This window comes from Hylobates moloch, unplaced genomic scaffold, assembly GCF_009828535.3.
Source record: "Hylobates moloch isolate HMO894 unplaced genomic scaffold, HMol_V3 SCAFFOLD_8, whole genome shotgun sequence".
NCBI classification, from domain to species: domain Eukaryota; kingdom Metazoa; phylum Chordata; class Mammalia; order Primates; family Hylobatidae; genus Hylobates; species Hylobates moloch.
In genome coordinates this window covers 46,711,029-46,737,625 of record NW_026652283.1, presented here as the reverse complement: position 1 = coordinate 46,737,625, position 26,597 = coordinate 46,711,029, and the positions used below count along the sequence as shown (strand labels likewise).

The window sequence follows — 26,597 nt, the reverse complement described above, 5'->3', positions numbered from 1 at the left end:
TCCAAGAAACCTTTGCCCCACCTAAAATCACAAAAATTTTCTCCTGTTTTCCTCTACATATTTTATGATTTAAGCTCTTACATTTGGTCAATTACCCACTTCAAGTTAATTTTTGTACAGCATGAGGTAAGTATCGTGGTTGATATTTTTGTGTGAATTGTTTCAACACCATTTGTTATGAAGACTACCTTTTCCCCCATTAAATTGCCTTGGCAAATTTGTCTATTTGGTTCCAGTGATCTATATATCTATCCTTATACCAATAATCACACTGACCTGATTACTGTACCTTTATACAAAGTCATAAAATGTTTGATTCCTCTAACTTTGGTCTTCTTTTTAATGTTGTTTTGGTTATTCTAGGTCCTTTACATTTCAATACACATTTGAAATCAGCTTGATATTTTCTGAAAAATACTACCTGGGTTTTGATCGGGACCGCATTAAATCTATAGCTTAATGGAGAAAATTTACATCTTCATGATATGAGTCTTCCTAGACTGGGCACCAGGTGGTTCACGCCTGTAAGCCAGCATTTTGGGAGGCCAGGGCAGGAGGATTGCTTAGTACAGGAGTCCAAGACCAGCCTGGGCAACATGGCGAAACCCCATCTCTACAAAAAATAAAAAAATTAGCCAGATGTGGCTGGGTGCAGTGGCTCACGCCTGTAATCTCAGCACTTTGGGAGGCCAAGGGGGGCAGATCACGAGGTCAGGAGTTTGAGACCAGCCTGGCCAACATGGTGAAACCCCATTCTACTAAAAATACCAAAAACTAGCCAGGCGTGGTGGCAGGCACCTGTAATCCCAGCTACTCGGGAGGCTGAGGCAGGAGAATCACTTGAACCCGGGAGGCGGAAGTTGCAGTGAGCTGAGACCATGCCACTGCACTCTAGCCTGGGAAACAGAGAGAGACTCCGTCTCAAAAAAAAAAAAAAATTGTGATGGTGCCTTTAGTCCCAGCTACTTGGGAGGCTGAGGTGGGAGGATCACTGGAGCCCAGGAGGCAGAGGTCGCAGTGAGCCAAGATCACACCCCTATACTCCAGCCTGGATGACAGAGTGAGACCCTGTCTCAATGGAAAAAAAAAGAAAAGATATGGGTCTTCCAATACACAAAAATGTTGTATCTCTCCATTCATTTAGGTCTTCTTTAATTTGTCTCAGTAATGTTTTGTAGTTTTCAGTGTACCGGTCTTCCAAATGGTTTCTGGAATTTATCTTCAAGTAGTTCATATTTTTAAACTATTGCAAACAGTCCTGATTTTTAAGTTTTGATTTCTGATTATTCATTATTAGTACAGAGGGATACAATTGATTTCCACATTTTTTGTATATAAATGTTTGTGTAAAACACTGATAAGAAAATGAAAATGTAAGTCACGCACAGGGAGAATATGTATAGAAGGCATATATTTGATATATAACTTGTATCCAGAATATACAAAGAATTCCTGAAACTCAATAAGACAAAAAAAAATTTTTTTTAAATAGATAAAAGGTTTGAAGACATTTCATCATAGAATATATATATATATAAAAATAGCTGACTGGGTGCAGTGGCTCACGCCTGTAATCCCAGCACTTTGGAAAGCCAAGGCGGGTGGATCACCTAAGCTCAGGAGTTCGAGAAGAGCCTGGCCAACATGGCAAAACCCCGTTTCTGTTAAAAATAGGGAGAAAATTAGCCAGGCGTGGTGGTGCACGCCTGTAATCCCAGCTACTCAGGAGGCTGAGGCAAAAGAATTGCTTGAACCCGGGAGGCGGAGGTTGCAGCGAGTCAAGATCATGCCACTACGCTCCAGCGTGGGCAACAGACCGAGACATCTCAAAAAAAAAAAAAAAAAAAAAGAATATATATAATTGGCAAATAAGCACACAAAAATATGTTCAATCTCATTAGTCATTAGAGAAATGCAAATTAAAATTAAAACCACAATGAGAAATTCCTACACATCCACTAGTATGGCTAAAATTTAAAAAATGATAGCCAGGTGCGGTGGCTCACACCTGTAATCCCGGCACTTTGGGAGGCTGAGGCGGGTGGCTCACCTGAGGTCAGGAGTTCGAGACAAGCCTGACCAACATGGCGAAACCCCATCTCCACTAAAAATAAGAAAATTAGCTGGGCGTGGTGGCGTGTGCCTGTAATCTCAGCTACTTGGGAGGCTGAGGGAGGGGAATGGCTTGAACCCAGGAGGCAGAAGTTGCAATGAGCCAAGATTGTGCCACCGCACTTCAGCCTGGACAACAAGAGTGAAACTCCGTCTCAAAAAAAAAAAAATATGATAATACCTAGTACTGATAAGATGTGGAGCAACTGCTGGTGGAAATGCAAAAATGGTATAGCCACTTTAGAAAACAGGTTGGCAGTTTCTTATAAAGATAAATTTACACTGGTAAATACACATTCCACCAGTCTCATTCCTAGGTATTTACCCAAGAGAAATAAAGCATATTCCACACCAAAACAAAAACAAAAAAACTTATATGAACTTTCACAGCAGCTCTCTCCCTAACAGGAAAAACTGGAAACAACCCATATGGTCATTAACTAGGGAATGGAAAAGTCTATATACCCATGCCAATGGAATACTTTTCAGCAATAAAGAGGAACAAACTATTGATACTCAAAACAACATGGATGAATCTCAGAAGGATTATGCTAAGTGAAAAAAGACACAAAAGACTACATACTATATGATTCCATTCCTATGAAATTCTGGAAAATGCAAAATTGCAGCGACAAAAAGCACATCAGTAGTTGCCAAAGGCTGGGCCTGGGGAGAGAGAACAGACAGCAAAGGGACACAAGCGAACTTGGGGTGGCAGATATATTCTATACCGGGTCCATGGCCTGTTAGGGACTAGGCCACATGGCAGGAGATGAGCTGCATGAGGGTGAGCACTACCGCCTGAACTCCATCTCTGTCAGATCAGCAGCGCAGCATTAGATTCTCGTAGGGGCGCGAACCCTATTGTGAACTGTGCATACGAGGGATCTAGGTTGCACGCTCCTCATGAGAATCTAGCTAATGCCTGATGATCTGAGGTGGAACAGTTTCACCCTGAAACCATCTCCCATCCCCCCTCCACCCATCCGTGGAAAAACTGTCTTCCATGAAACCAGTCCCTGGTGCCAAAAAGGCTGGGGAATGCTGTTCTGTTCTATACCATAATTCTTATATATCTATATCATAATTGTGGTGGTGGTGGTGACACAACTGTATACCTCTGCCAAAAGTCATCAAATTGAACACTTAAAATGGGTGAATTTTATTCTATGTAAACTATACCTCAATAAAGCCAACTGACATACAGATATAGATATCTCCACCTTCCACAGTAAAAAATGCAAAACTACAGCAGCAGAAAGGTAATACTGAAAGGGGAAGTGCTGAATTTGGAATCTCTTTATAATACTGAAGTAGGTAAAACAAACATCTATGGGTTTTTCCTCTTTGAACTAGTGAAAATTAAGGAAAAATAAATTAAGAATGATGAGATTACTTTTCAACTAAAATAATATAAATTAAAATAAGAATCTTTTTAATGATGAGAAAAGGTTCTAGGTTCTAAGAAAAGTCTTGGAGTTTTGTTATTTCCTTTAACAGCATACTCCATGTGACCTCAACAGTTCTAAAATATTATTAAAATATAATACTAATCAAAGCCACAATAAGATACCACTTAACACCTACTATGATGGCTATAATCAAAAAAACAGAAAAGTATTGGCAAGGATGCAGTGAAACTGGAACACTCATATATTTCTGGGAAGAAAATAAAATGGTGTAGCAAACCAAAAGTGTGGTAGTTCTTCAAAAAGTTAAACAAAGAATTACTGTATCATCCAACAAATCTACTCTTAGGTACATACCCAAAATACAGAAAACAAGTATTGAAAACAAATTCATGTACACAAATACAGCAGTACTATATTCACAATGGCTAAAAGGTGGAAACAACCCAAATGTCTATCAGCAGACAAACGGAAAAACAAAGTGTGGTTTATCCATACAACGGAATCTTATTCAGCCATAAAAAGGAATAAAGTATTGATACACGCTATAATGCAGAAAAATCTTGAAAGCATTGGGCTAAGTGAAAAAAGCCAGGCACAAAAGGTCACATATTTTATGATTCCATTTATATGAAATATTAGAATAGGTAAATCCACAGAGACAAAAAGCAAATTAGTGGTTGCCCCAGCTAGAATGAGTGTGGAATGAATAACGACTGTTTAATGGGTAAAGGATTTTTTTTGCAGGGAATGGTGGTGAAAATGTCTAAAAACTTGATAAAGGTGGTGGCTGCACACATTGTGAATGCACGAAATGCCACTAAAACGTACACTTTAAAATGGTTAATTCTATGTTATGTGAAAATCTCATCTCAACAAAATTCAATAATAATATGGCACCAAAAATGACATCATATTCAACATGAGAACTGACGATAAAATGTTCAACAGACTATCATATCTTTTGTTCTGGTTAGAAATATTCCCAATTCAGTTTAAGATTATAGCAGTTTGCTATAATCACAGTATCACGTTAGAATGGTTATCGGTAATCATGACTTGAACATTTTAGATTACTTCTATTCTCATGCTGTTTTTTAGTAGAATTGTTTCCTAACAAAAATCACTCCTTGATCGTGGCTCTCTCTGTCAGAACTGTGTGCACTCTGTAACATCTTTAGTCAAAGTAGTCTTACTTTCCTGGTAACTTTGTTAATGTGATACGAAAGATTGAAAATTTGAGTATGTAGTATATATACTACTAACTTGTGAACTGGTAGATTGGTAGAATGTATGTAACACTTGACAATACTGGTATTTTCCTTAGGATACTTGATGGCCTCCTAAGGAAAATTTGCCTCCAAATTTTAAGCTGGCAAGTCACTGGAATAACTGTTTAAAAAACAATTACAATACGTGGCTTTTTAGATTTTCAGTAGATATGTTAAGAACTGCGTACAAATGGAAATGACTGTGTACTGACCCTCAACACTACCAATAAAATTTCAATTATGGAAAAAAAAAAGACAGGGAATGAACAAGGAAGAACTGGCTTGGGCGGATGGAAAGACAGTAGACAGGTAGGGTGAGTCTTAGAAATGGTGATACAGCCAGGTGGATTTACATCAGAGATACAGAAGGCAAAGATCAAAACTGCAGATACTAGCTAACATACTCAGGAGAAAGCAAAGCAGGAACTGACCTCATTTTACAGATGAGAAAAACATAGGCTCCAGTATGTTTATTCAGATTCACATAGCAGCATCAGAGCTTGGTCTTCTGATTTCTAATGCAGGGGTCTTTCTCCTATGCCACTTTTAACAATAGATTTTAACTGTATATATATTTTTAAGAATACAAATAATAACTAATCTTGAACAAGACGCTATCTAAGTTTTACTCCATCCCTAAGAACATGTAATAATATGATTCTATGATCTGTTTTAGAACATGCCCTGGGAACCACTAATTAGGATCATGGTTCCTACATATATGGGGAAAATAAGCCCTCTGAGAAATCCTCTCAACAGACACCAGAAAATGAAGAAGTCCAAAAATCCCTTCATAAAAACATCATCTAGATGGCCTCACAATGAAAATATTTGCAACTTTAAGGCTTTTGCTTATCTATTCTCCAGACTCTGGTCAAGTCTAACCTCCTACCAGTTATCATTCCAATAATTATAACTAGTATAATTCTTGCCTCCTTTTGTTACTATTTAAATAATACAATATTTATTTAAATGTGTTTTATTATTTTTAAATGGTTGTCCTATTATATGTGAATCCTGTTCTGCTAACCCAAAAGTTCTTTGGAGGCTGGGTCCATGTACTATAGATGGCCATTACTCCAAAGAGAATACATTCTAGTTAAGATTTTTCAGAAATGTCACAGCCAGAAGCAGGGTAGACACTGAGATTTATTCCAGTATGGGTGGTCAAAGCAGAAATAGGTATTTAATACCAACTAGCAAATGTGCCACCTAACATAAAATATTCAACTGAAAATCTTTGGGCAGGAGAATGGGAAGAGAAGAGCTAGCTTGAAGTTACAGTAGGTAAATAAGTAGCTTAGGAAAAAAAAGCACAAGAGAAAACAAAAAGCAGTTCCCTGGGAAAGAGAAGAAATTGGATTCAGGTCTAAAGAAATAATTATTTTACAAACTTATAATAAAAGAAACATTCAATTTTAAAAATGGCCAATAATCCAAATAGACGCTTCTTCAAAGAAGACAAACAAATGTCCGGTAAGCACATGAAAGACGCTCAACGTCATGAGTCATTAGAGAAGTGCACATCAAAGACACAAGATATCACTTCACACCCACCAGGATAGCAAGGATGTAGAGAAATCGAAGTTCTTCAAATTATTAAATACAGAGTTACCATATGACTCAGCAACTTCTCTCCTAGATATATATCCTAGGGAAATGAAAACATGTATCTACATTAAAATTTGTACATGAATGTTCATAGCAGTATTATTTATAATAGCCAAAAGGCCGAAACAACCCACTTTTAACAACAGATTTTCACTCTATATAATTTTTTTTTAAGAAGAAGAAGAATAACTAATCTTGAACAAGATGCCACCTAAGTTCTTCTTCTCCATCCCTAGGAACATATAATGATACAACTGTATGATCCTTTTTAGAACATGCCCTGGTAATCACTAATTAGGATCATGATTTCTACATATATGGGAAAAATAAGCCCTCAGATAAATCCTCTCAATAAACATTAGAAAATGAAGGTGAAGAATGAAGGAAATGAATCAACTGATGAACAGCTAAACAAAACATGATATATACATACAACGAAATACTGTTCGGCAATAAAAAGGAACAAATGCTGCAACATGGATGAATCTTGAAGACATTAGACTAAGTGAAAGCAGCCGCCACAAAAGGCCACATATTTGATTTGATTTATATGAAAAATACAGAATAGGCAAACGTATAGAGGTAGAAAAGTAGATTAGTGGTTGCCTAGTGTTGGGGCGGGGTTAGGGATGGAACAATGAGGAGGTGATACCTGAAGAGTACAGTTTCTAAAGTAAAGAAAATATTCTTAAATTGACTACAGTGATGGCTGTACATGTCTGTGAAATACACCAAAAAATACTGACCTGTATATTTTAAGTGGGTGAATTATATCATATGTGAATTATATCTCAATAAACTGTTAATTTAAAAAAAAACATAATTCAGATTCAGGAATATTCTAGCTCACTTGGCCTAGGCTCCAGTAACATCCGTCCAGGAATCCCTTCTGCAACATACCACCTTAAAGTGGAATACTCAGCTGTATCATGGTGGCAGTAGTTCTCAAAGAGGTACCTGTTAGAATCAGGGTAATACTTTAAAGAAAATACAGGCCAGGAGCAGTGGCTCACACCTGTAACCCCAGCACTGAGGGAGGCCAAAGCAGGTGGATCACTTTAGGTCAGCAGTTCAAGACCAGCCTGGCCAACATGGCGAAACCCCATCATTACTGAAAAGACAAAAAATAGCCAGGTGAGGTGGCACACGCCTGTAATCCCAGCTACTCAGAAGGCATGAGAATTACTTGAACCAAGGAAGCAGAGGGTGCAGTGAGCTAAGATCATGACACTGCACTCCAAGGCAACAGAGGGAGAACCTGTCTCAAAAAAAAAAAAAAGAAAGAAAGAAAGAAAAGAAAATACAGATGCTTGTGACTAACCTCAGACACCTGGATCAAAATCTCTAGGAGGGTATACTCATCCATTTTTGCTTGCTTGTTTGTTTTAGGTTCCAGAGGTTAAAAGGGAAGTAGGCGAGGCTTTAATAGACATGTTGGGACCAAGTAGGAAAATCTCAATATGATCTTCACATTATTAGATGTTACTATTGAAATGATGTGGCCAGGTGCGGTGGCTCACGCCTGTAATCCCAGCACTTTGAGAGGCCGAGGCAGGTGGATCACTTGAGGTCAGGAGTTCGAGACCAGCCTGGCTAACATGGTGAAACCCCATCTCTACTAAAAATGCAAAAATTAGCCAGGTGTAGTGGTGTGCACCTGTAATCCCAGCTACTTGGGAGGCTGAGACAGGAGAATCACTTGAACCCAGGAGACAGAGGTTGCAGTGAGCCAAGATTACACCACTACACTCCAGCCTGGGCAACAGAGCGAGACTCGGTCTCAAAAAAAAAAAAAAAAAAATTGTAGTTATTTAGGAGAGTATCCTTCACCTTAGGAGAAATACTTAAGGATGGGGTATCGTAATTAGTCTGTGACTTGCTTTGAAATGCTTCAGGAAAAAACACATACATACACACAGAAAAAACAAATATGGCAAAATGTACAAATTAGTCAGTCTAGGTAAAACTTACATGGGTGTTCACTGTACCATTCTTTCTATTTTTCTGCAGATTTGAAAATTTCAAAATAAAAAATTAAGGAGGTGGGAATTTTCACAAATGATCCTGATTCTCTCTGTGGCCTGAGAATCACAAACTTCAGTATTATCAGGATATCCTTTGATCCAAAAATTAGCCTCCCACCTGCTACACGAAGACATCCTCCCTGCTACTCCCGCTTCCCACATTGAACAAATGGACAAAACTTTCTACTCCACATATGTTGACCCAAAAGGCTTATATCTTCGAGTGTAGATGAGACTTTAACAGTAACAAGTTTCTGTTATTGTACCCTACAAATTAGTAGGTGCCCAGACCTAAGGATAGAGGGAACAGTGTGAGATGAGCAGAAAGCCAGTGGGTGCCTTTGGTACAAAAGCAAGTTTGAGGGTAAAAGGGTATAATTTGTAACAACAGACAGAAACAAAGCAACCTGCCCAGGCTACACAGCTTTAATTTTGTAAGGCCCTGCCTATCACACAAAGCCTAGACAAACAAAAGGCTTTTTTTTTTTTTTTTCAGACAAGGTCTCACTCTGTCGCCAGAGTGTGGTGGCACAATCACAGATCACTACAGCTTCAACTGCTCAGGCTCAAGCGATTATCTCACCTCAGCCTTCTGAGTAGCTGGGACTACAGGCACACCCCACCATCCTCGGCTAATTTTTTTTTATGATTATTATTATTTGTATAGACAAGGTCTCACTATGTTGCCCAAGCTAGTCTTGAACTCCTGGGCTCAAGCGATCCTCCTGCCTCAGACTCTCAGAGTGCAGGAATTAGAGACGTAAGCCACTGCACCCGGCCCTCATTCTTATATATATACTTAAGTACCCATGATGTGCCAAACATGTTCCCTATCCTCATGTACTAAATATGTATACCACAGAGCTGTAAACCAAAGCAGCACAACTGTACCAGATTTAGAATCATTTCTATAAAAAGAATGTTCTTTCCCCGGAAAATTTACTCATTGAAGTTACAACTTTATAGAATCTTTTTCTTGATCCTCACTATATAATTAGTACCAGTGACACTGACAGCATGAGAGGGCAATCAAAATAGACTTAATTGGGCCAGGCACAGTGGCTCAAGCCTGTAATCCCAACACTTTGGGAGGCCGAGGTGGGCGGATCATGAGGTCAGGAGTTTGAGACCAGCCTAGCCAACATGGTGAAACCCCGTCTCTACTAAAAACACAAAAACTAGCAGGGTATGGTGGCGGGTGCCTGTAATCCCAGCTACTTGGGAGGCTGAGGCAGGAGAATCGCTTGAACCTGGGAGACAGAGGTTGCAGTGAGCCGAGATTGCACTATAGCCTGGGCAACAGAGTGAGACTCCATCTCAAAAAAAAAAAAAAAAAAGACTCAATTAAAATTTCATTCTTAAGGCCGGGAGTGGTGGCCCACACCTGTAATCGCAGCACTTTGGGAGGCCGAGGCGGGTGGATCACTTAAAGTCAGGAGTTCAAGACCAGCCTAGCCAACACAGTGAAACCCCATCTCTACTAATAATACAAAAAAATTAGCCAGGGGTGGTGACGCACACCTGTAATCCCAGCTACTCAGAAGGCTGAGGCAGAAGAATTGCTTGAACCCAAGAGGCAGCTGAGATCACACCACTGCACTCCAGCCTGGGTGATAAGAGCAAAAATCCGACTCAAAAAAAAAAAAAAGAAAAACAAAATTTCATTCTTAGCCTGATTCCATGACGTGTACCTGTAGTCCCTGCTACTTGGAAGGCTGAGGCAATAGGAATACTACAGCCAAGGAGTTCGAAGTCAGCCTGGGCAACAAAGCGAGACCCTATCTCTAAAACACATAACAATAAATTCATTCTCTTCCATATTTCATTTTGGGAAACTGAATTCTCCAAATCCTAAAAAGGAAAAAGAATAGATGTCGCAATGACAAATGACAATTATGGATTTTTTATAGAGCAAAACGCCACCTTTATGAACACTTACCAGGCCAGCAGTAAGAGAAGGTGCAGACTGTCCAAGGGACTGGTTTCTCATTCGAACCAGGTTTGATGCTTCTCCTGACGACTGCCAAGTCACCTGTCCCACACTGCTATGTACACTGCTGGACAAAGGGAGCAGCTGCTTACCTTCAAATACAAGGTTTGGAAAATAAACATGTAATTATTTATTGATAAACGAATGAAAAAATACAAATACAGTGATACCAAGTGGATAAAATCATACTGATACAAAGTAAAATTGTTCACATCCATTTTAGAATCTATTAAAATTTCCAACTATCCATTAAAAATTGTGACTGTCTTGGTAGTGACGATAATGGCAAGTGGAACACTGAAATGGATTAACTATTTTATGTTCTCTATAATATTCACCACATGCCAGCCTCCCACTCTAACACCCAAACTAGCAGTCTAGGAGTTTTCCAATCCCTTCTAGCCTACATAGTTTCTCATCAACTCAGTGTAACATTAGAGATGCAAGTTTCCAGCAGGCAAACAATGAACCTATTCTGCTCTCACTAGACTCCATGTGCTCAGTTCAGGTTTACTGTCTGGCTTAATCTCAGTGAAAGAGAGTCACTTATAAAGACCGAGTACAGAGAATTCCAATGATTTTTGTTTTTTGTTTTTTTTGAGACAGAGTGTCATTCACTGTCACCCAGGCTGGAGTGTAGTGGTGTGATCACAGCTCACTTCAACCTCTGCCTCCCAGGCTCAAGCGATTCTCCTGCCTCAGCCTCCTGAGTAGCTGGGACTACAGGCATGCGCCACCACACCTGGCTGATGTTTTGTATTTTTAGTAGAGATGGGGTTTTGCCATGTTAGCCAGGCGGGTCTCCAACTCCTGACCTCAGGTGATGTGCCCGCCTTGGCCTCCCATAGTGCTGGGATTATAGGCATGAGCCACCGCGCCAGGCCTGCAATGACTTTATAAATGAAGTGAAGGTCTCATTTCTCCCCTTCTTCCCACCATTCTTCACACTTTTGCTTGTGATCTAATCAACAAAAATGTGTTCGTGTCATTTCCTTCCTTAAAAGCCTCTGATGGCTCCTTACTATTTGAAGATATTATGCCAGACATTTTGGCATATTAAAAAGACCCTCCATAAATCCAGATTATCTTTCTGGTCTCATCTCCTTCGACTCTTTTCCACACTTACTCACTCACTCAATTTCAATATTATGCCCTGCACTTTCCCCTGGCTTTATCGCGATCACTCAACTTACTTGAAAACCCTTCCTGTGCCTGGCAAAATCTTAGTCATGAAAATACCCAATGTAGTAAAGATGTGAAGAAAGGGCTTGGGGATATTTTTGTTTTTGCTGCCAACAAAATATGATACTATTCATTTGGAGAACAATTTAGCAAAGCTAACCGTAGAAGAAAATTAAGACACAGAAGAAAGTAAAAATTAAGAAAGACTTCAGGACAGGTGTTGCGGCTCACATATGTAATCCCAGAATTTTGGGAGGCCAAAGCAGGAGGATCACTTGAGCCCAAGAGTTCAAGACCAGCCTCGGCTACATAGCAAGACCTCATCACAAGAAAAAAAAAAAAAAATTAGCCAGGCATGGTGGTGTGTGCCTGTGGTCCTAGATACTCAGGAAGCTGAGGAGAAGGGGGGAGGATCACCTGAGCTCAGGTGGTGAAGGCTTCAGTGAACCATGGTCATGTCACTGCACTTTAGCCTGGGAAACAGAATGAGAAGCTGTCTCAAAAAATTTTTAAAAAAAAGGAAAGACTTCACTTTGACATAATGCATGTTTTTGTAGTGACATTTTTTAAAACTAGCATGTTTTACTAGAAAATTACAATATATTTTTAAAATCTAGTTAAGTTTTCAAGTCTCAAATGTACCTTTTACTGGAAAGTCTTTCCATAAAGCCCTCCATAAAAAAAAAAAATGATGATGATGACGGTGTTCTGCTCAAAACTTCCATAAGCCCAGAGTAGAGCCTGCCTGCCTTCTTTCCTTCATTCTGCAAATGTGCATTTCTCCAGATGACCTGCCTACTTCTCACATATTAATTCTAAAGGAAAGTCAGCTTAACTTATCCTATTTACACAAAGATTACTATCATCTCTCTCTTCAAAATAAAGGCCTGTTGGGAAAGAGGCTTACACACTGTAGAAGAAACCTATTTGAGCATACACCAGTAAAGACTGAAGCATACCGCAGACTGCCAAGAACTTGAGGAAAATAAACAAAACAGAAGGAACAACATAAACAAACAGAATAACAAGCAGCTCTTTAGTAAATAAATAACACAGAAAAAAAGAAAACCTCTTAAAAATTCTAATTACTATTCTTTTTTTTTTTTTTTTTTTTTTTTTGAGACGGAGTCTCGCTCTGTCGCCCAGGCTGGAGTGCAGTGGCACAGTCTCGGCTCACTGCAAGCTCCGCCTCCCGGGTTCATGCCATTCTCCTGCCTCAGCCTCTCCGAGTAGCTGGGACTACAGGCGCCTGCCACCGCGCCCGGCTAATTTTTTGTATTTTTAGTAGAGACGGGGTTTCACCATGGTCTCGATCTCCTGACCTCGTGATCCGCCCGCCTCGGCCTCCCAAAGTGCTGGGATTACAGGCGTGAGCCACCGCGCCCGGCCTCTAATTACTATTCTTATAATAATTCAAGATGCTATTGCATAAAACATTCTCAGTTAAAGATGGCAGACCAAGCAAATGCTTTTATCTTTTGTCCTCCAGGAAACACCATAAAAATGAGACAAAAGAAGTAACCTGGGCAGGGCGTAGTGGCTCCCGCCTGTAATCCCAGCACTTTGGGAGGCCGAGGCAGGCGGATCACGAGGTCAAGAGATTGAGACCATTCTGACCAACATAGTAAAACCCCGTCTCTACTAAAAATACAAAAATTAGCTGGGTGTAGTGGCATGGCACCTGTAGTCCCAGCTCCTCGGGAGGCTGAGGCAGGAGAATCGCTTGAACCAGGGAGGCGGAGGTTGCAGAGAGTCGAGGTCGCGCCACTGCATTCCAGCCTGGTGACAGAGTAAGACTCCGTCAAAAAATAAATAAATAAATAAAAATGAAAAGTAAGCAAACAAAGGCCATAATGACAGAAACGGACAGACACTGATAATGAGGGGGTAAAAAAAACTGTGGGGAAATCTAAAGCAGATAGGTGGATTATAACCAATGCAACTGGGCAAAGAAAGGTATAAGCTATAGTAAGCATGGAGGGGATTGCAATTAAGTGGAGTATCTGGCCTGGCCTGGTGGCTCAGGTGTATAATCCCAGCTCTTTGGGAGGCCGAGGCAGGACTGCTTGAGCTCAGGAGTTCAAGACCAGCCTGGGCAACATGGCGAAACCCCTTCTCTACTAAAAATACAAAAATTAGCTGGGTGTGGCGGTGCACACCTGCAGTCCTACCTACTTAAGAGACTGAGGTGGGAGGATCACTTGAGCCCAGAAGGCAGAGGTTGCAGGGAGCTGAGATCACACCACTGTATTCCAGCCTGGGTGACAGAGGAGACCCTGTCTCAAAAAAAGGTGAGGTATCATCTGCCCTGCAAACTCTTAGACTGAGCACTCAGAAATGAAAAGCACCGCAAAAGTCATAAAGTAAGACACAGGCTGAAATCAGATAAATGGAAAATTCCATAAAAAGAACAGTCAAACACAACCACATTTCAACAATGTACCCAGTAGCCATGCAATTACCTCACAGGATAAAAGGGATTTAGCATTTTAGAACAAAACACTGAATACTCTGGTTGTTAGGTGCTCAAAAGAAAGAGTTGATCCAGGTAAGAAAACTTTACTTTTTTTTGTTTTGCTTTGTTTTGGAGACAGAGTTTCGCTCTGTCGCCCAGGCTGGAGTGTAATGATGCTCGCTCAGCCTCCACCTCCCAAGTTCAAGCGATTCTTGTGCCTCAGCCTCCGGAGTGGCTGGGATCACAGGCACATACCACCATGCCCGGCTAATCTTTGTATTTTTAGTAGAGATGGGGTTTTGCCATGTTGGCCAGGCTGGTGTTGAACTCCTGACCTCAGGTGATCTGCCTGCCTCGGTCTCCCAAAGTGCTGCGATTACAGGCGTGAGCCACCACACCCAGCCACATTTTTAAATAAAAAATCTAATTTACTCATGACAATCAGAAGATAATCACATCCCACCTAGGCATGGTGGCTCACCTCCCGTCTGTAATCCCAGCACTTTGGGAAGCCAAGGCTGGCGGATCACCTGAAGTGAGGAGTTCAAGAGCAGCCTGGCCAACATGGTGAAACCTTGTCTCTACTAAAAATAAAAAAATTAGCCAGGCATGGTGGTGCGTGCCTGTGATCCCAGCTACTCAGGAGGCTGAAGCAAGAGAATCGCCTGAACCTGGGAGGTAGAGGTTGCAGTGAGCAGACATCATGCCACTAAACTCCAGCCTGGGCAGTAAAGTGAGACTGTGTCTCAAAAAAAAAAAAGAAAAGATAATCACATCCTTTTAAAAAAAGAGGAGAATGTTATGAAAAACCAAACAAGAAATGGCTCTATTTAACTAAATATATGACCAGCAAAAATAAAAATTTAAATATAAGAGGCTGGGCATGGTGGCTCACGCCTGTAATCCCAGCACTATGGGAGGCTGAGGCGGGCGGATCACAAGGTCAGGAGATCGAGACCATCCTGGCTAACACAGTGAAACCCCATCTTGACTAAAAATACAAAAAATTAGCTGGGCGTGGTGGCAGATGCCTGTATTCCCAGCTACTCAGGAGGCTGAGGCAGGAGAATGGCATGAACCTGGGAGGCGGAGCTTGCAGTAAGCCGAGATCGCACCACTGCACTCCAGCCTAGGCTACAGAGCAAGACTCCATCTCAAAAAAAAAAGAAAAGAAAAGAAAAGAATTATGCCACAATGTACAATGTAATTGCTTCCTTTTGTACTGTGACTTCTTCGTATAATTTTTTTCCCCTGAATTTTTTAAGTCTTTTCTTTGAAGGAGGTAGAGGCCACTATGAGCTTTAGGTTTTGAGAATGAAGGAAAAAAAGAAAATCTACAGAAGCAAAGAATGTAAAGTTTACAGAAATGAGCAGAGAGCAAAAATCAGAACAAGAGAGAGTGACCAGTAGTGGTGATCAACCAAGAAATACCTATCAGGTCCTACAGGTTAGCAATCAGAGATTCCATGAGGAAGAAGTAAGGAGAGGAAGACAGCCTTACCATAAATGTTCTACACAAGACTACTACCAGAGAAGAAACTGTCAAGATGCCAATTCAATTAATATACCCTTAAATATTGACCACATGGTCCCACATTTCTTAAAGCAACAAAATCAGATATTTACCCGACAGAGAGCTGGCCAGGTTTCCTCTCCATAACTTACAATCATCCTGACTCAGTTGTCGCTGAAGTTTAACTTTTCCAGTGGATGAAAATATGTCAGGATTACTGAGTTTCCTGAAGAGCAGGGGACTAAGTCCAGTTACTACATCCTTCAAAGAGAAAAAGAGTAAAACATGAGTCTTTAATATCTCCTCTGAAGTATAAAAACTTTATATTAAACATCTCTACAGCATTCACTACAGTTTAAAAGTGCCAACATATTATACTTCCCCCTCCATAGCTAAAACCAGAAACATATTTCTTAGTAAAAGCTGGGTATGCTGTAAAGGACACAGGACATTGATTATTAAAATGCCAAAGGAAAAATAGGTGAGAAGGGTCATGGGATGACAGACATTTTGACAGGATATAGTATTCATAATGAGTACACTTCTTAGTTAAGTTTATTTATGTTTATCCTTTTATTCATACCCTTCCTATATCCAATAAAGAAAAGCATATTTTAGTTTAAAAAAAATCATTAAATGGTAGACCTTACCTGGCATACAAAGTCAGAAATATCTCTAACATTCAATTAATGCTAAAATTAATATTAGGGCTTTCTTTATATGCCTGTCAGAGGAGCTAAATACAGGTTTTCAAAGAAAAAGTATAAAAGTACTATGAAAAAATACAAGCAATACGAAACATTGACAGAACCTTCCCATTCCACTCCAACGCCTCTTTCTCCTCACTCAGTAAGCAGTGTCCAATAATATCATCAACATGTAGACATTTTTAAGCCAACACCCACCTAATCAGGAGTATTATAATAAATAAGAAACTTTTGAAAAAAATCAGCCCAATGAGGTATATCCATTATATGTCAATGAAGGAAGCTATAACAAATACAGATAAGTAACACATCAAACTGATCTAGACAGTACAGAGACAAGAACCATTACAGAATAACCGGGCCGGGTGCAGTAGCTCACCCCTGTAATCCCAGCACTTTGGGAGTCTGAGGCAGGAGGATCATGAGGTCAGGAGTTCAAGACCAGCCTGGCCAAGATGATGAAACCCTGTCTCTATTAAAAATACAAAAATTAGCCAGGCGTGGTGGCGGGTACCTGTAATCCCAGCTTACCGGGAGGCTGAGACAGAGAATTGCTTGAACCCAGCAGGCGGAGGTTGCAGTGAACCAAGATCATGCCACTGCACTCCAGCCTGGGCAACAGAGCGAGACTCCGTCTCAAAAAAAAAAAAGAGAGAATAACTGACCCCATGTCACCTGCCATTTGAAAAACAAGCTTCAAGTAACTGGCACCATAGCAATACTAAAAGCCATAAGAGGCAAAAAAAGGAGGAAATTTCCAGTTCTCTAAGATTAAAAAAAAAAAGAAAGAAAAAGAAAAAAACAAATTCTTTTTTTTTTTTTTTTGAGACGGAGTCTTGTGCTGTCACCCAGGCTGGAGTGCAGTGGCGTGATCTCGGCTCACTCCAAGTTCCACCTCCCAGGTTCACACCATTCTCCTGCCTCAGCCTCCCGAGTAGCTGGGACTACAGGTGCCTGCCACCATGCCCGGCTAATTTTTTGTATTTTTAGTAGAGATGGGGTTTCACCATGTTAGCCAGGATGGTCTCGATCTCCTGACCTCGTGATCCACCCGCCTCGGCCTCCCAAAGTGCTGGGATTACAGGCGTGAGCCACCGCGCCCGGCTTGAAAAAAACAAATTCTATACAGTTATATACTGTGATTAGTGAGTTCAAAAAAATGGGAAAGTACTAATATCGGTTGGTGGTGACTATCCAAAACATGATTTACAAATGCCCAAACATAAAAAGAAGAGTGAAGTTGGTGAAGAAAAATACCTGAAAAGAAGAAAAAGACAATTTCAAAACATAGTGGTAAGTGAATAAAAGGATAAAGGAGGATATTGAGGCACTGAATCAAACAATTGATGTGTCCAGGCACCTAACTGTAGTAGGACTGAGCAGTGAGACAGGGGGAACAGGAAATAGAACTTAATGCAAAAACAGAAGGTAGCAAGGGAACAGCTTGTATTTGCACTATTTGGCATGTCAAGGATGAAACAGTACCCATGGATCAAGGAGAAACCAGGGAAGGAAGCAGAGTCTGGACTAATGCTGGTAACCCATTAAAGAGGGTTGGTCACTCACAAAGGTGACAAGCACAGCAAGAAGCTCTAGGTAGAGAGAACTGAGGAGGCCTTGGAAGACGTCAAGCTAAAGTGGATATCCTCTATGAAGGCAATGTGGAGAGGGAAAGATCCTATCCCAAAAAAACTTACAACCAGCTGCACGGGAGAACCAGCATTTGGATGCCTGCTACACCGTATGGATGAATAATCCGTCTTAGCCAGAGAAAGAACAATCAAGGAAGAATTTGATCAGTACCAATTAAGAGAAACACATATACTTTTCAATTTCCCTATTCCCTCCCAGAAGACACCAAAGGAAAGAAACCAGAAAACAGAGGAGAGGAGAAAAGAAAGAGAGGATCACACCCCTTCTTAATGCAAGTCTCTTCAAATCAAAACCTGGCAAAGGAAAGGAAATATAAATTAAATATGAAATCTGAACTTTTAAGCTAGGATTTTTAACTTTTACTGAAGTACATTACTCATTTTAGAAAAGTACACATACCTAAGCATAGAACTCAATGAATTTTCACAAATTGAACATACCCACTAAGCAGCATCAAGATTAAAACATTGAAAATAGCCAGGCACGGTGGCTCATGCCTGTAATCCCAGAACTTTGGGAGGCTGAGGTGGGCGGATCATTTGAGGTCCGGAGTTCAAGGCCAGCCTGGCCAACATGGCAAAATCCCATCTCTACTAAAAATACAAAAATTAGCTGGGTGTGATGGCACGTGCCTGTAATCCCAGCTACTTGGGAAGCTGAGGCACAAGAATCGTGTGAACCTGGGAGGCGGAGGTTGCAGTGAGCAGAAATCACACCATTGCACTCCAGCCTGGGTGACAGAGCAACACTCTGTCACACACACACACACAAAAAAAGGTGAAACAATATATGAATATGGGAATTCTAGAAGAGAAGGGGGCAGTAAGAACATGTGAAGAGGCCGGGCGCCATGGCTCACACCTGTAATCCCAGCACTTTGAGAGGCCAAGGTGGGCAGATCATGAGGTTAGGAGTTTGAGACCAGCCTGGCCAACACGGTGAAACCCCATCTCTAATAAAAATACAAAAATCAGCTGGTGTGGTGGTGCATACCTGTAGTTCCAGCTACTCGGGAGGCTGAGGCACAGTTATCACTTGAATGCAACAGGTGGAGGTTGCAGCAAGCCAAGATCCTGCCACTGCACTCCAGCCTGGGTAACAGAACGAGACTCTGTCTCAAAAAAAAGAAAAAAAAAAAATGAAAAAATAACATACCAAAACTTCCCAAATGTGATGACAGATACAAATCTACACATCCAAGAAGCTCCGTGACTTTTAAGCAGGCTAAATTCAAAAAGGTTCATATGGAGACACATGATAACCAAACTGTCAAAGCCAATGGCAAAGAAAGAATATTCAAAGCAGCAAGAGAAAAGCAACTTGTCAAATACAGGAGATCCTCAATCAGACGAACAGCTCATATCTCATCAGAACTGTGGAGTCCAGAAGTGAGTAGGATGACATACAGAATTCTATCTTGAGCATAACTGTCCTTCAAAAATGAGGAAAAAATAAAAGCTGGGTGCAGTGGCTCATGCCTGTAATCCCAACACTCTGGGAGGCCAAGGCAGGCAGGTTGCTTGAGCCCAGGAGTTTGAGATCAGCCTGGGCAACATGGCGAAACCCTGTCTCTGCAAAACACACAAAAGTTAGCCAGGCATGGTGACATGTGCCTGTGGTCCCAGCTGCTCAGGAGGATGAGGCAAGAAAATTGCTTGAGCCCAGGAGGTCAACATTGCAGTGAGCCAAGATCGCACCACTACACTCCAGCCTGGGAAACAGGGCAAGACTCCAGCTCAAAAAAAAAGAGAGAAAAAGAGAAATCAGGGCATTTTGATTAAGAAAAAAAAGCAGACAGAGTCCATCACCACTACATATGTTCTACATCAAATCCTAAAAGGCATCTTCAAGTTGAAATGAAAGGACACTAAACAGAAACTTAAAGCCATCTGAAAAAATGAAGATCCAAAAAAAATAAATAAATAAAGATCCCCAGCAAAGGTAACTATATGGACAAATAACACAGCCAGTATTGTTCTATTTTTGTTTTTTAGCTCCACTTTTTTTCCCTATATGACTTAAAAGACAAAAGCATTAAAAAAAATTATAAATCTATGATATTTAGCACACAATGAATAAAGATGTAATCTGCCACAAAAACAACATATCAAGGAAATGGAGCTATACAGGAATACAGTTTTTGTATACTACTGAAGTTAAACTGGTACCATTTCAAACTAGACTGTTATAAATTTAGTATGTTACATGTAATCCCCATAGCAAACAAAATAAAATCCTAAAAAACACACAAAAGGAAGTGAGAAAAGATCCCCTTGATCCAGTTTTGCTTTGGTTGCCTCTGCATGTGGGGTATTTATTGCTCAAGAAATTTTTGCCCAAACCAATGTCCTAGCAAGTTTCCCCAAAGTTTTCTTTTAGTAGTTTCAGAGTTTGAAGTTTAAGATTTAAATATTTAATACATTTTTATTTGATTTTTGTATATGGGAAGAGATAGGGATCTAGTTTCACTCTTCTGCATGTAGATACCTGCATATAGATTTCCAGTTTTCCGAGAACCATTTATTGTACAGACTGCCCTTTTACCAAAGTATGTTCTTGGCACCTCTGTCAAAAACCAGTTCACTGTAAATGTATGGATTTATTAATGGTTTCTCTATTCTGTTCCATTGGTCTATGTTTGTTTTTATGTCAGTACCATGCTGTTTTGGTTACCATAGCTTTTTAGTATCATTTCAAGTCAGGTAATGTGATTTCTCCAGTTTTCTTCTTTATGTTGAAGATAGCTTTGGCTATTCTGAGTCCTCTGTGGTTCCACATAAATTTTAGAATCGTTTTTTCTATTTCTGTGGAGAATGTCATTGGTATTTTGAATATGGATTGTATTGAATCTTTAGATTGCTTTGGGTACTATGGACATTTTAATAGTGATTTTTCCAATCCATGAACATGAAATATCTTTTCATTTTTTTAATGTCCTCTTCAATTTCTTGCATCAGTGTTTAAAGATCTCTCCATTAGAGAGATCTTTCATCTCTTTGGTTAATTCCTAGGTATTTTATTTGCAGCTATTGTAAATGGGGTTACTTTCTTGATTTTTTTCAGATAATGTTCACTGTTGGCATACAGAAACACTACTGATCTCTGTGTGTTGACTTTGGATCCCGCAACTTTACTGAATTTATCAGTTCTAATAGTTTTTTGGTGAAGTCTTTAAGCTTTCGCCAAATATAAGATCACATCATCTGCAAACAAGGATAATTTGACTTCTTTTCCAATTTGGATACCCTTTATTTCTTTTTCTTGTCTCATTACCATAGTTAAGACTTCCAATACTATTAGGTTGGTACAAACATAATTGCGGTGTTTGCATGGTTAGAATCTGTCATCTGATATTGGAATACATTCTCTTTTTCTTTTTTTTTTTTTTTTTTGAGACAGACTTTTGCTGTTGTTGCCCAGTCTGGAGTGCAATGGCGCGATCTCGGCTTACTGCAACCTCCGCCTCCTGGGTTCAAGCGATTCTTCTGCCTCAGCCTCCCAAGTAGCTGGGATTACAGGTGTGCACCACCATGCCTGGCTAATTTTGTATTTTTAGTAGAGACAAGGTTTCGCCATGTTGGTCAGGCTGGTCTCAAACTCCTGAACTCTGGTGATCCACCCACCTCAGCTTCCCAAAGTGCTGGGATTACAGGCGTGAACCACTGTGCCCAGTCTTGGAATAAATTCTTAAATAAATGTCATTATATTATGTATCATTTTAATGTGCATTTTTTGTTTTATGTTTTTTGGCTAGAGACTTATTTACTTGCTGTTTATGTTTTAGACTATGGGAATGAAGTTAGATAAAAAGCAAATTTGAGCGATTTTTGAATAAGTTCAAAATGGGTCGTAAAGCAAAGGAAACAACTCACAACATCAACAATGCATTTGGATAGGAACTGCTAACAACTGTACAGTGCAGTGGTGGTTCAAAAAGTTTTGCAAAGGAGGCGAGCCTTGAAGGTGAGGAGTGTAGTGGCCGACCATCGGAAGTTCACAATGACCAATTGTGAGCAATCATTGAAGGTGATCCTCTTAGAACTACACAACAAGTTGCCGAAGAAGTCAACATCGACCATCCTACAGTCATTCGGCATTTGAAGCAAATCAAAAAGGTGAAAAAGCTTGTTAAGTGCGTGCCTCGTGAGCTGAGTGAAAATCAAAAAAATCATCATTTTGAAGTGTCATCTTCTCTTATTCTACAGAACAAGGAGCCATTTCTCAATCACATGGTGACATGCAAGGAAAAGTGGACTTTATATGACAACCTGTGACAACCAGCTCAGTGGCTGGACTGAGAAGAAGCTCCAAAGCACTTCCCAAAGCCAAACTTGCATCAAATAAAGGTCACGGTCACTGTTTGGTGGTCTGCTGTCAGTCTGATCCACTACAGCTTCCTGAACCCCAGTGAAAGCATAACATCTGAGAAGTATGCTCAGCAATCTCAATGAGATGCACCAAAAACTGCAACTCCTGACGCCAGCATTGGTCAACAAAAAGGACCCAGTTCTCCACAACAACACCCAACTGCACATCACACAACCAAGCTTCAACAGGTGAACGAATTGGGCTACAAAGTTTTCCCTCCTGCCATATTCACCTAACCTCTCACCAACCAACTACCACTTCTTCAAGCATCTCAACAACGTTTTGCAGAGAAAACATTTCCATGACCAGCAGGATGCAGAACATTCTTTCCAAGAGTTCGTCAAATCCCAAAGCATGGATTTTTACACAACAAGAACAAACATTTCTCATTGGCAAAAATGTGTTGATTGTAGTGGTTCCTATTTTGATTAATAAAGATGTGTTTGAGCCTAGTTACAATGATTTAAAATTCACAGTCCAAAACCATAATTACTTTTGCAACAACCTAATACCATACTGTCTATGTCTAGAAAAGTTGTTAGTTATTATTCGTGATCAATTCATCTTTTCATGAGTCATTTATACACCATAATTATTGTTATTAATACAGTATTCTGTGTTTTTCTGTGTACTTACTATTACCAGTTTTGTACCTTCAGATGATTTCTTATTGCTCGTTAACATCCTTTTCTTTCAGACTGAAGAACTCCCTTTAGCGTTTGTGTGGGACAGGTCTGGTGTTGATGAAATTACTCGGCTTCTCTGTCTTGTAAAGTCGTTATTTCTCCTTCATGTTTGAAGAATATTTTCAACAGATATACTATTCTAGGGTAAAAGTTTTTTCCTTCAGCACTTTAAATATGTCATGCCACTCTCTCTTGGCCTGTAAGGGGTTTCCACTGAAAAGTCTGGTCCCAGACATATTGAAGCTCCATTGTATGTTATTTGTGTTTTTTCTCTTACTGCTTTTAGGATCCTTCATCTTTTACCTTTAGAAGTTTGATTATTAAATGCCTTGAGATAGTCTTCTTTGGGCTAAATCTGCTTGGAATTCTAGAACCTTACACTTGAATACAGAAATCTTTCTCTAAGTTTGGAAAGTTCTCTGTTGTTATTCATTTCAATAAACTTTCTACCCTTATCTCTCTACCTCCTCTTTAAGGCCAAAACTCTTAGATTTGCCCTTTGGAGGCTATTTTCTAGATCTTGTAGGCATGCTTTTTATTCCTTTTTATCTTTTTCTTCTTTTGTCTCCTCTGGCTGTGTATTTTCAAATAGCCTGTCTTCAAGCTCACTAATTCTTTCTTCTGGGGCCAGGCGCTGTGGCTCATGCCTGTAAACCTAACACTTTGGTAAGCCGAGGCAGGTGGATCACGAGGTCAGGAGATCGAGACCATCCTGGCTGACACGGTGAAACCCCGTCTCTACTAAAAAACAAAAAAATTAGCCAGGCGTGGTGGGGCACACCTGTAATCCCAGCTACCTGGGAGGCTGAGCCAGGAGAATCGCTTGAACCTGGGAGGCAGAGGTTGCAGAGAGCCATTACGCCACCGCACTACAGCCTGGGCAACAGAGCAAGACTCCATCTCAAAAAATAAATAAATAAATAAATTCTTTCTTCTGCTAAATCAGCTCTGCTATTAAAGGACTCATGCGTTCTTCAGTATATCAACTGCATTTTTCAACTCCAAAATTTCAGCTTGGTTCTTTTTAATTATTTCCATTTCTTTGCTGAAGTTACCTGAGAGGATTCTGATTTTCTTATCTGTGTTATCCTGTATTTCTCTGAATTTCCTCAAAACAGGTATTTTGAATTCTTTGTCTGAAAGGTCATGTATCTCTATCTCTCCAGGATTGGTCCCTGGCGCCTTAGTTTGTTTGGTGATGTCGTGTTTTCCTGGATGGTCTTAATGCTTGTGGATATTGTCAGTGTCTGGGCATTGAAGAGTTAAATATATATTGTAGTCTTTGCAGTGTGGGCTTGTTTGCATCTGTTATTCTTGGGAAGACTTTCCAGGTATTTGATGGGACTTGGGTGTTCCAATCTAAGTTTCTGGTCACTACAGCCTTATCTGCTTAGGAGGTTCCCCAAGCCCAGTAACGCTATGGTTCTCACAGATTCACAGAGGTGAATTTTGGTGGTCCTGGATAGACCCGCAATAATTCTCAGGATTACCAGGCAGAGACTCTTGTTTTCTTCCCGAACTTTCTCCCAAATGGAATCAGTTTCTGTCTCTCTGTCTCTCTGTCTCTCTCTCTCGTACCAAGCTGCCTTTCTTGGGGTTCCCAGAGACTACCTCTGCCACAGGCCGCAGAAAAGCTTTTCCAGATCTCCTATCTGTGCTTGGGAAAAAGGCCTTTACTTGCATTCAAAATTGTTATAACTCAAAACTCTGTGGGTCTAGAAGGAAAAAAAGGAGGCTATGGATCCAGGCTGTCTATAACCAAAATAAATGGATTTCTGTATGGTTCTAAGCTAAGGACTACATTGGGGTTTGAGTCCTGTGGCAGGGACTAGATAGATGTTGATCAAGCATGATTCACCTTCCTCCTGGGCACAGGCCACATGACATTCCCAGCCCTCCAGTAGTTAGGCATGGCCCTGAAACTCAGTTCTGGCAATGGAATATGAGTGGAAGTGATTAATCCATTTCTAGGAATGGCCCATCCTCCACTTTCCTCAGGTGACCTTGGAAGCCATGTGTAGAAAATGGAAGCGCCTCAATCGAGGGGTCCTTCTCAATCAGTTACAGCAAGTAATGTTCTTTAATATAAAAGACCAAAGACTGAGCTAGTCACAAAGTATCACTTTCTCTTACTGGTTAAAGGTAGAACTTAAATGTTCCTGGGTCATTTAAACAAAAATCACCTTGGTAACACCCCTATGAAATAACTTAAGGACTTAAAAAAAAAAATATTAACAACTATTTCTAAATCCTCTGCTTTTCAAAACATTCCTGAAAGCCTAACAGATATAAAGTCTGACCAGGCACGGTGGCTCACACCTGTAATCCCAGCACTTAGGGAGGCTGAGGCGGGCAGATCACCTGAGGTCAGGAGTTCAAGACCAGCCTGGCCAACATGGTGAAACCCCATCTCTACTAAAAATATAAAAATTAGCTGGGTGTGGTGGCATGTGCCTGTAGTCCTAGCTACTCAGGAGGCTGAGACAGGAGAATCGCTTGAACCTAGGAGGCAGAGGTTGCAGTGAACTGAGATCACGCCATTGCACTCCAGACTGGGAGACAGGGTGAGACTCTGTTTCAAAAAAAAAAAAGAAGATCTGACAAAACTATATTACTTCTGCTTTGCTGAAATAATGGCAAAGAAACTATGTAGCTTATTAGTCTCCAACAAATTAATGGTTAAAGGATATATGCATCTACTACTCAGGTTCACCCTTAAGGAACCTACACTAAAGCTGGTACAACTAAGATGGTATCACAGAATTTTAACACATGGTTCCCTTGGGCTGAATTTTTCTTAATTACATTCTAAAACCTAGGGAGACTATTCTATCTTCTAAGCCAGTTACTTAATAAAGAAATCCATAAAAGTTTCCCTGAAGGGGAAAATACACAAATTAAAGCCTCCTTTCAAGCTGAATAAAATAAAAGAACAGTTTAATAACACCAACAAATCAAAGGTCAAGATAGCCTTTTCTTTTTATTTTTGAGATAGAGTTTCGCTCTTGTCGCCCAGGCTGGAGTGCAATGGCGTGATCTTGGCTCACTGCAACCTCCAACTCCCGGGTTCAAGCAATTCTCCTGCCTCAGCCTCCCAAGTAGCTGGAACTATAGGCGTGCGCCACCATGCTGGGCTAATTTTAGTATTTTTAGTAGTGATGGGGTTTTGCCATGTTTGCCAGGCTGGTCTCAAACTCCTGACCTCAGGTGATATAACCGCCTCGACCTCCCAAAGTGTTGGGATCATAGGTGTGAGCCACCGTGCCCAGCCTGTAAGTTCATTTTAAAATATTTTTCTCTCTTTAGGCCGGGTGCGGTGGCTCACGCCTGTAATCCCAGCACTTTGAGAGGCTGAGGCGGGTGGATCACCTGAGGTCAGGAGTTCAAGACCACCCTGACTAACATGGCGAAACCCTGTCTCTAATAAAAATATAAAAATTAGCCAGGCATGGTGGCAGGCACCCATAGTCCCAGCTACTCAGGAGACTAAGGCAGGAGGATTACTTGAACTCAGAAGGTGGAGGTTGCAGTGAGCCAAAATCACACCACTGCACTCCAGCCTGAGGGACAAAAAGAGACTCCATCTTAAAAATAAAATATTTTTAATAATAAATTA

At 40.5% G+C, this 26,597-nt stretch overlaps 1 protein-coding gene across 4 annotated transcripts in view; it reads right to left on the bottom strand.

The window, feature by feature from the left end:
- The window catches only part of MAST2 (microtubule associated serine/threonine kinase 2), a 244,291-nt gene that overhangs the window by 204,186 nt on the left and 13,508 nt on the right, over positions 1-26,597 (bottom strand). For all 4 annotated transcript variants that reach the window (XM_032160691.2, XM_058443331.1, XM_032160693.2 and 1 more), the window contains exons 2-3: positions 15,681-15,828; positions 10,367-10,509 (exon numbers count right to left, since the gene is read on the bottom strand). In XM_032160691.2, coding sequence (XP_032016582.1) covers positions 10,367-10,509; positions 15,681-15,828 — 291 coding nt within the window. The remainder of the gene's footprint in view (positions 1-10,366; positions 10,510-15,680; positions 15,829-26,597) is intronic.